This window comes from Manis javanica, chromosome 10 (genome assembly GCF_040802235.1).
Source record: "Manis javanica isolate MJ-LG chromosome 10, MJ_LKY, whole genome shotgun sequence".
NCBI classification, from domain to species: domain Eukaryota; kingdom Metazoa; phylum Chordata; class Mammalia; order Pholidota; family Manidae; genus Manis; species Manis javanica.
In genome coordinates, this window is record NC_133165.1 from 51936674 (window position 1) to 51950652 (window position 13979).

The 13979-nt window shown below is 51.7% G+C and overlaps 1 protein-coding gene and 1 pseudogene across 3 annotated transcripts in view; one reads left to right on the plus strand and one right to left on the minus strand.

The window, feature by feature from the left end:
• Window positions 1-336: 336 nt before the first annotated feature.
• Window positions 337-13979, minus strand: part of POLR3E (RNA polymerase III subunit E) — a 34658-nt gene continuing 21015 nt past the window's right edge. For 2 of the 3 annotated variants that reach the window (XM_017673175.3, XM_017673176.3), the window contains 8 exons: window positions 9650-9731; window positions 8150-8209; window positions 7894-8051; window positions 7374-7435; window positions 6341-6873; window positions 4126-4203; window positions 2015-2140; window positions 337-1129 (listed from right to left, as the gene is read on the minus strand). In XM_017673175.3, coding sequence (XP_017528664.3) covers window positions 1073-1129; window positions 2015-2140; window positions 4126-4203; window positions 6341-6873; window positions 7374-7435; window positions 7894-8051; window positions 8150-8209; window positions 9650-9731 — 1156 coding nt within the window. In that variant the 3' untranslated portion in view covers window positions 337-1072. The remainder of the gene's footprint in view (window positions 1130-2014; window positions 2141-4125; window positions 4204-6340; window positions 6874-7373; window positions 7436-7893; window positions 8052-8149; window positions 8210-9649; window positions 9732-13979) is intronic. The other variant, XM_036992383.2, reaches the window with a different exon arrangement.
• On the plus strand, window positions 12488-13308 carry LOC108405169 (zinc finger TRAF-type-containing protein 1-like; annotated as a pseudogene).

The following is a 13979-nucleotide window of genomic DNA, read 5'->3' on the forward strand; positions in this document are numbered from 1 at the left end:
AGGTCACACCTCTAGCCACATGTGGCAACTGAGCATTTAAATTGGGGCTGGTCCAAACTACAAGTGTTGTACAAAAGATACCAGATCCTGAATGTACCAGATCTAGTACAATGTAAAATATTTTAGTTATATTGGGCTTTTTTTCCTTTACTATCTTAATGTGTCTACTAGAACACTTAAAAATCACATATGTGACCTCACAGCTCTACTGGGCAGCACTGCTCTAAGGAGTCCTCGCCCCGCTGGCTCCCTTCCCTTGGGTGTTACGTGCCCAGCTCTGAAAGCACAGACACCACTGCCTTCTTGTAACCATTGGAAGACAGCAGCACCATGATGCCAGGTTAGTGTTAGCATTTATTTTAAAAAATACACAAAATATAAAATTTTACATCGAAGTGTGATACTCTCACTTATACATTGTTCCATACTTACCTGGTTCTGTTTGCATCCTTATGCAGACATCAAGACTAGATGGGTTTCATTATGATTTTTTGCTATGGTTCATGTAAACAGCGGCAACTGCTACATAAAGTAGGTTTTGAAAGGTAAAGTGGCCACAGAAACCCAACAGTAAAATAATTCAATTTGGTTTGTTAAATGAAATTGGCAGAAGTCTTAGCAGACAATAGATAATTGAAGACTAATATTGGCTTCTAGGCATTTTAAATATTTAGAACCTTAAGTTTTCTTCATCTTATAAACATAACTTAGACCTTGTTGGCATTAAGTTTGAAAAGTAAATATTAAACCATGATTTCCATCATCCTGCCCATGTCAATATTCACTCTCTTTATTGTGAGAATGAAACCAAATAATAAGCAACATAATGTCAGGAATTTCATAATGTACTGGAAAGAAGGTCCTGGCAGGTCTCTCCTGTGAGCAGTCTAACACACTGCCACTGGCTGAGGAGATGCCCTCCATCCACCAGACGGTGCAGTGCCAGTGGTCACGAGATGGTCAGTTCTTGCTCCATGTCTTCTGAAGCAGCTGAGCCTCTATGTCCACCTCTGCTGGCTCTACCATCTTTCCTTGGGCTCGGGGTCACTGGGTTAGTGGTTTGTGACTATTGTCAAGACTGTACTGTCCCTTTAAGGTACCACATGCCACCATAGCTAACACAGCAGTCCTGTGAATGGAGAGAGAATACAGGTAGCTACTCATTCTGTGCTGAACATCAAAGCTGGAATAATGGGTAGGGCACAAATGGGAAACAAGACCTGCCTCTTCTCTTCAGTGGTGGGCCTCAGACTCCCCTGCCACCCCATGCCTCCCTCTCCTCAGGGTGTCTTGTGAGGAACTATAAATGAACATACTTTACAAACAAAAATGGTTATACTGTACAGGACAAAGGTGCTTCATAATATTAGCACTTATATGGCCTTGGATGTTTTAGATACTAGATAAGAACATAAGGCAACTCATCAGCTCTTTGTGTTCCAGAAGTTTCTGTAAATATGGTAAGGCTGCCCTTGAAGAACATAGGTTTGAACTGTATGTGTCCACATACATGCATATATTTTTCAATATATTGGAAAATGTTTTGGAGGAGTCAAAACTTGTATGTGGAATTTTCGACTGTCGGAGTTGGCACCCCTGCACTTTTGAAGGGTCAACTGTCCATAAAAGCATTCTTAAGTATTTTCATATACTAGCTAAATGTTAATTTGAAAATTGATTCTGTGAAAGCAAGCAGTATAAGAATTAGTATTTGGCTATGTAAGAATTATGAAAGTGGTACAGGTGGGAGTAGAGTCAGGATTCTGTAGCATGACCCACCCGACTACATATTTTGAAGATGGAGTCTGTATCTTACTCAATTTAGTCCACTTGTATATACCCACCATACCAATCAGTTGCTGAAGACCTAATGGGGAGGGGTCCAGAGGAAGCCTGATTTAACAGCCTCCATCTAAGACAGGGAAGAGCCAGTGCCGGATGCCCACATGCTTAAGCTTATGGTCAGAGCAGAAGCCATAGCCCGTGCATATTACTACACACAAAACAGATGTACCTTTAGTACTTTGTCCACCTCTTGTTTACTTAGATCTTCTCCACACTCTTGAGTCAACCGAGACTGGATCATGTTCCGGCGTACTCGGTAATTTTTGGAAAAAATTTCAAGCAAAACCTGTCGATGCTTTAGTAGCAAAAATATGTTATTATGGGAAATAATCACCTAAAAGAGAACCCTCCCAAGACAAAAAAAATCCAAAGCTATGGCTCTAACTCCATGCTGCAGACTTCTGAATACATTTTGTCAATTTGTCATCTCTCGAGTCCCCAACAAAAGTATCGAAATAGAAGTCTATGCCCACAAGAACAAAAGAGCTGGTGAAGCGTCTGAGGATAAGCACTTTAGATATCCTTTTTCATGATAAAAAAAAACAGGAGTGATAAATGATTTAGCATGTAGGCCCTACACGAAGAAAGCATCTAAACTGCATAGATATGAGTGGCTTCAAGTCTTGATAAACCTCACATGGCATCCAGGAAACAGGACACCAAGAGAAGCATTACATCCCAAAATAAAAACAGCTGAAATTCCCCCAAAAGCAAAAAAGGTATTAAGAAAAGACTTGATCCAATATATCACACAATAATTCTGAAAAAATAGGAAAAAAAATCAGATAAAGGAATTCTCAAATCACAGAATTTCCAAAGAATGACCCAATGGTCCAATATAATAATGACTACCCCACAGTACATCTGAATTGCATTGATGAACAATATACAGAATAAGGAAAAAAACCTTAAGTTTGGGATAAAGTGAAGAATTCGAGGCAAATTAAAAAAACTGAGAAGCAGAATGTCACTGAACAACAACTCTAAAAGGCTGAATGGAAAAGTATCTTAAATTCAGAGGGAAAATGATTACTTTCTAAAATTCTAGCCCCGGACAACAGTTGAGGACAGAAGAAAGCTGTTTAAGACATGAAAGAATGCAGACAACTACCCTGCCTCCAGGGACTAAAATTAAGCAAGGAGGGCGACACAAGGTTCCCCAAGCCAGCATAAAGAGCCTGTCCTGCGGGGTACCACTCTGAGCAGTATTGCCATTGGTAACTGTGTGTTCAGAAAACCATGCACGTGAAAATAGGAAGTAGTATATAAAAAGAAATGTATCATATTATACTACTCCTCTTCGGCCCTACAGCCCTGATGCTATAAGCACTGAAACCCGATTTCACAAAGAAACCGTCATGACAGCCCACTCCTGTCTATGTTCTGCCAACACAGCTGAGAGCTAAGCCATCATCCACCACTTCAGGAAACCCATTGAAATATCAAGTTGAGACATCAAACAGCAGTATGTTTTGTGTATTTTTAAAACAGAGGTAACCCTTTTGGTGGTACCTTGTAGTTAAAAAGTAACTGCCTCTGAAGAGTGGGAATTGGGTCAGGCAGGGCAAGAGACTATTTCCATAAAGCTTTCAGTCTTATTTTCTCAAAATATGAACTAATTTTTTTCCTTTATCAGAGTACTTTTCAGTAAGAAACCCAGATGCGAGCTATTCTGGCCAAAAGCACAGAGCTTTTGGGAGAGCAGCTCCACACTGCTCTGGACCCACAGGTAATGGGGGCACTGGAAGGCTCTATCCCCCTTTATATTCTCAGCCTGCCATCCAGTCCCCTTCTAAGAGGCAAAAGGGGGCAAAGAGCTCAGCGGGGGCTTTTGTTCACTCCCTTTCTCCCCATACATTACAAACAGGCTCTGGAAGAGGACGGACTAACTGGCGTTTAGCAGTTAAATCTTAATCTTTAAGGTTCAAGCAAGTTCATAACTGAGGAAACCTTGTGGACCTCAGGGCCTGTGATGGACTAGACAAACAGCGCTGCCGCCTTAGCTCACGTTCTAGTCTCTGGAATCTGCATTCTTTAAAAAGGCGATTCTGATGCAGCTGCCAGACTAGCATTTGGGAACCACTGGTTTTGGCTCAGCCCACTGGCACATCCAGCCTGTTCTGACAGTAATCCTAAATCCCAGCCCTCAGACGACAGGGACATGTAGCCAGAATATTTAAAATCAGCAGCTGGAAACTCTGGGTCTCCCCAAAGGCCTCACAACTCCAGGACTGCCTGACTCCCTGCTCTGGGGGAAGATGGCAGCAGAGGTCACCTCACCTGATCACTCATGTCTCCAGACTCCCAGAGCGCGAACACCTTCTGCTCATCTGGGGAAGCAGCCGTCTGTGGGGGAAACTAACCAAGGCCCAGGCATGAGCTTGTTGACTTTCTTCACCATGTGGACCACCCCCACTGCCCCCTCATCCTGCCCAGTCTGCACCAGCCCGGATCAGGAGGGTGGGTTCCAGTGCCAGCTTCTGCCACTCATGAGTTGCGGGGCTGCGGGGAACCACGCACCTGCATGTTTCCTTGTCCCCACCGTGGGCCAGCCGCACCCCACCAGGGCCTGAGAGGGCTTGGTGAGAGAGGAGCATGCGCACCAGCCTGCACCCGCACATGCTCCTCAGGTAGGGAGACACGTTCTTTCTCCCACCAGCCTGGTGTTGGCTCACCTCTCTGTTTTACGATCCAGTGTCCTGCAAATCCCAGCCCTCAGGTGTGTCCTGAGAAGCATCCCCACCCCCCAGCTCCTCAGGACACTCCTGAGGGTTCCCTTCAGTCCCCTCCCAAAAGGGCTATGTCAGTATTAAAGAGAGGCCCTGTCCGACTCTCATACCACTTGGTTCAGCAGGATCCAAAGGTAGGCCAAGAAAAGGGTGGACAGAGCTCTGGGTACCCAGAAAGGGGGACAGAGGCAGGGGGCACCTGGTAGAGTGGGTTCTGGTCTTGATGCCACAACACAAGTAATAAGGAAAATCCAGTTCAGAGAAGATTGGTTACTGCCCAAGGTCCCAGAGCTAGTAAGCAGCAGGACCAGGAGTCAAACTCAATTTCAGCATGTCTATCTGCCCTCTCTGGGCCTTGGCTCACGTGTGAAAACATGAGGTTGAACAGATCTGGAGCCTCTTCCCCGCGGACATGACTGTGGTCCAGGGATCGTGGGGGCAGAGAGAGGGCCATGGCCCATACACACCAGCCCCAAGAAGCAGGGCAGGGTGTGAGGGCCGCTCATTCACATCCCTCACCTTATGTTCACTCCAGCCACCCAGACAGCCTAGCTAACATCAGGCAGGCCATCCCAGCCTGGCCCAGCTCCAGCAAGCCTGCAGATAGCTCAGCCACTGGCTGGGTGGGCATGGGAGGCTCCCCGCCATGAGGGCCAGATCTGAGACAGCCAAGGCAGCCTGGTTTCCCTTCCTTACATACACAGGGCTAGGCATTCGCCTCAGGTCACCCAAGGCTGCATGCAGGTGCTTCTGACCTTAGACTGCAAACATCAACGCTCCTTGTTAATAGGCAGCTGCAGCCACAGCCTCACCTTGCCCCGTCTGCTGCCAGGTGGGGGCAAAGCTTGGGAGGAAAGAGCCAGCAGTCCCCCGAGGCCACAGCATGGCACTCTTCACCCTCAGCTAAGGGTGGGGTCTCCAACACACACACATTCTGCTCCTGCACTTTCCCCTCCCAGGGGCCCCTTCAGTGACAGGAAGCAGTGGGTGGCTCACCCTGGGCCTGGCACCAGAAATGCTGCCTGCAAGGCCACAGAGCCCATGCTGGTCAGCTGATCTCTATGGGCAGGGGGTCCCCCAGGACCCAGGCACAAGCTGGGGGGGGCTCTGGTGAAAGGGCCAGTTTGTCTTAGGTGAAGCAGAAAGGATTAAGGCTTGAAGCCACTATTCTGAGCTTCCAATTCCAGCTCTTATCACTTCCTGGGTATATAACCTTTGAACAAGTTCATTTCACTGCTTTGATACTCTGTTTCTTCATCTGCAGGTTGTAAAGATCAAATGATACTAGATAAGTGAAATCACTCTGAAAAATGGCAAAGTTGACAGGAATGAGAGATGCCACAGGGGCAGAGGGTGGCTAGAAATCAGGATGGCAATCTGCACATACTGAGGCCCTGCTCTATGCCAAGCAACCAGTTAACGCCTTCAGACACCTCATTCAGCCCTTATCCAAGTCCTAAGACACAAAAGTGAACACTTGCCCATAGCAGGTGGGGATACAGAGCCCAAGAAGCCTGAGGTCACACACAGCCACGTGATGGCCAAGATCCAAACCAAGGTCTACGTCCTCCTGCATCTCCATGCCCCATGCAGCCTCCGAACAGCTGGTTCCCCCAAAGCAAGCAGGTGCAGGCCATGCCAGGCAGCCAGACTTGTCTCTAGAGCTCCCTTCTGCCAGGAAAGATGCTGCCCACCCAGCAGCCCTCCTGAGGGGTGGAGGGTGCCCTGGTTTGGCTGCCTGTTTGGCAGACACAGGCTCTACTTACAGGCACCAGTATCTGCTTGCAACCGGCAGCCAGCACTGTGTCCTGCAGCATGCGGTCTGAGATGCCACTGAAGAGCGTATGGCCAGGGGGAAGGCTGGCCAAGTGCAGGTTGAAGAGGCGCTTGAGTTCGCTCAGCGTGAGCACAAACTGTCTCTGAAAAGTGGCCTCCACGAAGGCCCTCAGTTCCCGAGCCACGGGAGTGTTGGCACAGCCTGGTGGCGGGTGCCCGTTGAAGCTGCCTCCTCCTCCTGCCCGCCCAGCAGGCAGCCCATTGGGCAGCCTGCTGTGGAGGCCACCACTGGGGGAGGTGTCCATGGGCTCCTTGTCTTCCTCTGCTCCTCGCTCTTCCTCTTCCTCTTCCTCTCCCTCCTCACTCATGGGCTCCTCCTTGATCTGCACACCAGGTAGGACGGTGGACGTCCGGATCTGCTCCTTCCTCCGCTGCAGCTCCCGTTCCAGCAGTGCGTGGTTCTGCTGGGCCTTGCTTTTGGCTACTTGGACTCGCTGTTCCCCAGAGACCAGCCCAACAGGCCCTGTGGAAGATGCAGCACTACTCAGGAGATGCAGAGTCCATGCAGAGAAGGGCCTGAGACAAAGGCTCAAGGTCCCTCTGCCCCGGGAAAATCTCTTTCATCCTGAGAGGGGACATTCTGCTATTCAGAGGAAGGGGACAGGAAAAACGCAGGCAGCTAGGGCTGAAGCAAGAGGCACAGTCCTGCCTTTTACCCCACCTTACCCAAGATGGATTTAGCAACCCCAGCAGTGAGGCAAGAAATAGAACTGGGGAAAATCGGAGCGGGTGAGCAGGTTTCAGGGGCCTGGAATCTGACACAGCCCTGGAGTCCAGAAGCCCTCAGTCCCTGGGGCTGAGACTTTGGCCACTGGACAAGCCTCAGCTGAGGTCAGTGGGGAAGTGAGAGGAGGGCACAGGAGGTGGCCAGTGGCGAGGGCCCTACGCCCCCCTCCAGGCCCAAGCCCTGACGAGCTCTGGCACAGCAGCCCTCCAGGAGCCAGTCCAAAGCCCCTCACACACCTGACTGTCCATCCGGCTTCTTTGGCATGGTTTCCTTCGCGAGATTATAGACTTTTTCTAATCTGAAAAGAAGAGTTAAACTGAACTGTACAAGTGCCCTCATTGGTCTCACAACAGCAGCACCCTGAAGGCCTGCGACAGCCTGGTCACTGAGGATGCCTCGTGCTCGGAGTTCCCATGTCCTCCCCAGTCCCCCCAGCATGTGCGTCCCTAGCCAGCCTCCATCCTGCCTGCCCTGAGGGACCTGAGCCTAGCTCTTGCTCCTAAGTGCCTTCCCTCCCTCCTCACATCCGGCCTCAGGACACCCCCCCAAAATTCCCCTCACGCATCAGCTCAGATCTGCAGGGAGTGGGCCGGGCCTGTGCTGGAGGTTGGGGGGTCAGTCAGCAGCAACCACCTGAGTGGAAGGAGGCATGTACCACCCCAGGTGCAGCCCGGCTGTGCTTCCTGGAGGCAGGGTGGCCAGGGATGGCCCAGTTCTCCTCTCCTTGGTGGGCCCTCCTGCCCAGCAAGCTCTTACTTGGCCTGGATGCCCGTCCACAGCATGTGCTGTCGCTGGACCACATCTGGATGCTTCTTGATGAACTCCCCATCGTAAGGCAGTATAAACTCCCAGCCTCTGTTGATCCTCACAACAGCCATGTGCTCCAGAAAGTCCTTCACATCCTCTGTGCAGAGCTGCGGGTAGGGGCAATGGTGTGGCAAACACAGGAAGCCCCGCCCCAGCCTGTCCCCTGTGGCTGCGGCAAGGGCTTCAGGTCCAGACCACGGCTTACCTTAGTCACCGCTGCCACCTCTTTCCTTACCACCCACCGGCTCTGTGTGAACTTCCACATCTAAGGGAGAAAAAAGGTATGTTTCCAGTAGGCAAGAGAAGAACTATTCTTAAGACTGTTCTCCAAACCCTTGCAGCTGTCCTGGGGGCCTGGGATGAGGGCAGAGAGCAGTGGTTCAGAGCCTGGGCCAGGTGATCAGGGCTCACTCCCGGCCCTCATTCTTACTGGAGGTGTGGCCGTGGGCAGTCCTTTCAAGTCTGAGCTCTGCTTGCTCCTCTGTAAAGGACCTCTGGGGGCTTTTCCTTCAGGAGGGCAGCTGGACCACCCCACCCCAACCTAGACCAGAAAAGCTCCCTGGGGCAGATGATGCCCTGCCATCTTGTTCACCACTTTCTCCTCAATGCCTCTGAAGACACTGAGGATTCAGACAAGGTCACGGGAGGGGCTTCCTGTGCTACGCTCTGCACAACAGAAGAGAAGGGCTGCCCTGCTCTCCAGAAGCTAATGGCACCCTGCAGCCCCCCCAGATCACCCATTTGGGCACCTGAGAAACACACCAGGAGAGGAGACTATCCCCCACAATATCTCATTTGGCTAGACCCTCTCACAGGCCACCAGTTTTGACCATGTCTGCACAGAAAAAGGCTGACAGGCCATGGCAGCTAATGAACAGTAGTCTTTGGGTGAGAGCCGAGGAGTGCATATCTGCTGCACTCTGCCCCCAGAGACAAAAGAAGCCACATAGGCAGCTAAACACTAACTGTCCAAAGGAGCCGGGACATCCCATCAGAAGACAACATGCAGACACTCTTCAAACAGCTTAAAGCCTACATGTGTGATCAGGCCTGAGCACAGGCACATCGAGGTCACCGTGGGCAGCTCCAAGGAGACAGTGCAGATCCAGTAAATCAGGGTTCCAGTCCTTGGGAGGAACTGGAGCTCTGGGTAGCAGCAAGGCTGGGGTGGGCAGTGGATGGGAGGATGAGCCACTCAGGAGCCACAAAAGCTCATGGCAACAATGCAGGGAGCATGCACGGGGGAAGCAGATGAGCCAGGGCCCGGGGTGAGCTGCGGGTCACCAGTCCTATCCAAAGTCAGTACCATCCAGGGAGGTGGCCCAGCAGTAACCACACTGCCAATTACGTATGCATGATCAGCCAGAAATCTGGCTTGTACCATGATTTTGAATTGTAAAAACCAATTTAAGTCAACATTTTAAAAATATGACTCAGGCCAAATGAAACATGCTTTTGGCCAGAATCCACCTAAGGGCCTCTGGTTTGCAACTCTTAGAATAGAAGAACTCCGAGGTTCTTTTGAAGCCAGACTCCACGATTCCAAGGGGGAGGAGGAGAAAGGGAAGAGTCCAGAGCCGCCCCTGCCCCACGTACCTGCCCTTTGCCTGCTGCTGGGCCAAGGTCCTGGAGGCCCTGCACCACACCCAACCTCCTCCCACAACCTCCCCACTGCCCCCAGAGACCAGACAGCCTGGACACTTACAACAAAGTCTCGGCCCCTGCAGAGCACCTCGGCAGGCACACCACTGTGAGGGCTAGAGGAGTCCTTGGGGTACAAGATGTCACTGCAAATGGGAGCAGGGGGGGCCAGTCAGTCCCTGGCCTCAGTTCCTTCCACCTGCTGTCCTCCTCTGCCAATGGCTCTGAATAGAAGCCAGCCCATGCCTCTTCCCAGTGGGCCAGTACAGGCCTAGCCCCCAAAGTCCCCTCAGAGCCTCCCTATGCTCTTGGAGCCTGGCCCTGTGCACATATATATATAGGAAAGAAACCCCCTCCACATCCACCAAGAGTTGCTCCTAGCCATTATCCACCCCCCTCTCACACACTGGCCCAACCACAAGGCTCACTGCATGGTCAGGGAGGGGCCAGAGGCTCAGTGACACACAAGGCAAGCCCAGGACTCTTGGAAGACAGTGAGGCCCACATGTCAGGCAGGGGAGATGCCAAGAGACACACAGGCCTTCACCACCTGCTGGAAGGGAAGGGGTGGGCAGTGTGAGCTGAGGGAAGAGGGACCAGGGGCTGGGATCAGGACAGGCCCTGGGGTATGGGTGGGAGTGAAGCCTTTGGAGAGACCAGGACCAAGCACTCAGGACTCAGAGAACCTCAGGGCCCAGGGGTGAAGGAGCAGGGCACTGAGGCTCACGAGAGTCTTCAGGCATAACCCTGACCCCAAGTCAGCTCAGACCTTGTTGCCCAGGAACAGACAGGCCACCCTAGGCCACCCAGGTCTGCAGTGCCTCGCTCTCTCCAGCCTCCCCTCCTCAGTCCTACCCAGAAACAAGCTACCACTCACCCCTCTGTGTCCACCCTTCCTGGAAGAACCCAGTGGTGACAGGGCCCAGGCCTACGTTGCTCATTACTGCCACAGAAGGCAGCTGCTAAGCAGGTGCCCCAGGTCTCTGCACTCAATGTGCTTCAACTGTAATGGCACCTGCCCTGCCCAACGAATCACCTGAGGGCAGGAACAGTGTCTGAAGGAGAAAGCAGGGCAGGGACCAAGCCATCAAGACCCATCTACTGAATGAATGCTTAATGCTCCGCATTATCTCCTCATAAAGGGACAGGTGTGATGGGGTGTGACCCATTTCATTGGCCTTGGTGTGGCAGTAAGGGCAGGACTCACAGCAGGACTTGGAGCACCAGGGCAGACAGAACACACCAGGTCCAGGAGGCCCTACCTTCAGGTCGCAGGAACAGACCATGAGCTAAAAGGGGCAGTGGCACCAGGGCACATGCAGTGCCAGGCCAAGAGATCAAAGCCTGGCTTCGGGACTGCCTGGCAGCCAGATACTGGCAGGTCTCTGCCTCGCTGGTCAGTGTCCTCAGATGTATGACAGGGCGCCCCTCCTGGCTCTCATTCATTCAGAGCATAAATACACACAGGTAGTCCCATTTAATGAGTGGCGTGCCATCGCAAAGGTCTTCCATAATTAAACACTTTGGTAACAGAAGATAACTGCTGCAAGGTACCCATGATAAAGATATTAGGCATGTCTCCCATGTGGCACTAACATGAACATACCTTCTAATTTATCTGGCCAACCAACTGTAAGATCACGGACTTTCTACAATGGATTATTTTTTTAAATTTGGAACAATTCACATTTTGACAGATTGCTCACCTCATACTACACTTCCTAAAAAGTGAGTCTTTATTAACATATTTTATGCTATACCACGTAGAATTAATATAATTCAAATATGCATAAAATGGAGCCACGCTCTATTTTCCAAGGGTCTACCATGTGCCGGACTTTTTCTTTTTCCAGGGTTTTTCTTTCTCCCCTTTTAACAAAAGTCTCTTAGTGTTACACTGGTTCTGCAGGGTCTCTGCAGTGCAAAGAATGCCCTTTTCCCCGTGGGGCCTCGAGTTTGCCTCTCTGTCAGGCACTTAACCATGCTTCCTCGCCCCAGTCTTTCTTTTGGCTTGGTTTGCACCACAATCCTGTGCTACCCAAGAATTTAGAGCCGCCTGCTCTAGGAAACAGTTACCAGTTTAAGAAACCATTGGCCCCTTCCTGGCACACTGAGTGGGGGGAGAAATAGGCTGCAATTTAGTTGCCCAGCGTTAACGCACCTCAGCTCTCCTTGAAACAGCCTTTCTCCAGCCCCCTGCTCTAGGATGACACCGCGAGTAACACCTACTCATAGAAACGAGTCTCTCTGGTTTGGTTTGTATTGTTATACATCATTAAATATCTAAATACAAAGGCTATGCCATCTTGATGAATTAAAGTAATTTGCTAACTATTTTGATTCTTCAGAGAGTACTAAAAAAAATTTTAAAGGTAAAAAAAAAAGAAAACAAAGATGGTGGCCGTGCCAGGGTCAGTGGCCTCGGTGGCTGTGGGGCGACTTTCGGGCTGGACCAACTGAGGCGGCGGCTTGGGAGCGGGGCTATGGGTCGCGGCGGCAGCGGCGGCGGCGAGAGGGCAGCGGGAGCGCGCGGCGCCCCCGACCCCCAGCCGCGGGAGCGCGCCGGCATCCACCCGCCAGGCCGGCCGGCTGTGACATCCGGCGCCAAGGGGGCCGCGGGGGCAGCGGCGGGCCTGGGCTCCCGGACGAGGCGGGCCTGGCCACCGTCCAGCAGCTGCAGGAGGCGGCCGGTGACCCCGACACGCCGCCCAAGAAGCGACTGCGGTCGGCTGAGGTGGCGGCGGCAGCAGGAAGCTGGAGGAGTGGCTCTACTCGCGGCTGTGCTGCACCGTCTGCCTGGACCTGCCCAAGGCCTCCGTGTACCAGGAAGTGGACTTGGCTGCTGGGGCTTTTTCCCCCTGCTCCTCAGACTGGGGAGCCATGCCGTACTAATGGTCACTTGATGTGCGCTGGCTGTTTTATCCACCTACGAGCAGACGCCCGGCTGAAGGAGGAGCAAGCCACGTTCCCCAACTGTCGTTGTGAGATCAGTAAGAGCCTCTGCTGCCGCAACCTGGCTGTGGAGAAAGCTGTGAGCGAGCTGCTGTCCGAGTGCGGCTTCTGCCTGCGTCAGTTTTCCCGCTCCCTCCTGGGGAGGCACCAGAAAGAGGAGTGCCAGGACAGGGTGACCCAGTGCAAGTACAAGCGTATCGGCTGCCGTGGCATGGCCGCTTCCACGAGCTGACAGTGCATGAGTCTGCATGTGCTCACCCGACCAAGACAGGAAACAAGCTGATGGAGATCCTGGACAAGATGGACCAGAGCCACGGCAAGGACATGCAGCTCTACAACAGTATCTTCAGCCTACTCAGCTTTGAGAAGATCGGCTGCACAGAGGTCCAGTTCTAGCTGTACTGCATGGACTTCATCACGCACTTGTACTACAAGACACTGCGGTTCATGGTGCTGAGCCAGACTTGGGTCCGGAAGGCACGCATTAACGACTCAGAATGCAACCCCAACCTGTCGTACAAACGCACTCTCTCCTTCCAGCTTTTCCTCAAGAGCAAGGTCACGGTGCCTCTGGAGTGGTCCTTCCTGCTGCTCAAGGGCCCTTATGATGAAGTGAAGATCAGCCCCATCATCTACCACTTTGTCTTCACCAACGAGAGCAATGAGACGGACTATGTGCCACTGCCCATCGTTGACTTCGTGGAGTGCAACAAGCTGCTCAGTGCCAAGAACATCAACCTGCTGCTCTTCCTGTTCTAGATACAGAAGTAGGTGCACTGCCATGCTGCCCATGCCTGCCCAGCAGTGGCTTCACAGTGCCACCTGACTATTTTAGCAAAGGAGAAGGGGAACGAAAGCAAACACTGGCAAAGTCTGCATGTATGTGCAGAGGAGGGAGCACTTGCCACTTCGCCCTCGCCTGCCTCCCCTGTCCTGGGCCCTGGAGGCTGGGTCACCTGCAAAGGAGATGGCAGCCCCTCAGGGACACAGCAGGTTGAAGCACAGCAGCTGTGCCCCAGCCCACATTGGGCAGTGAGGCACACTGTTGGGTCTGGGCTGTGCAAGGCCCCTGGGCCGGGGCTCAGGGGAGCTTGCTGACTTCAGACAGCATATGTAATTGCAATTAAAAAGGCATCCTTTCATCTCCACAAATGCTGAAACAGCATTCGACAAAATTCAACATCCATTCATGATTAAAACACTCAACACAATAGGTATAGAGGGCAAGTACCTCAACATAATAAAGGCCACATATGACAAACCCACAGACAACATCATACTGAACAGTGAGAAGCTGAAAGCTTTTCCTCTGAGATCAGGAACAAGACAGGGATGCCCACTCTCCCCACTGTTATCCAACATAGTACTAGAGGTCCTAGCCACAGCAATTAGACAAAACAAAGAAATACAAGGAATCCAGATTGGTAAAGAAGAAGTTAAAC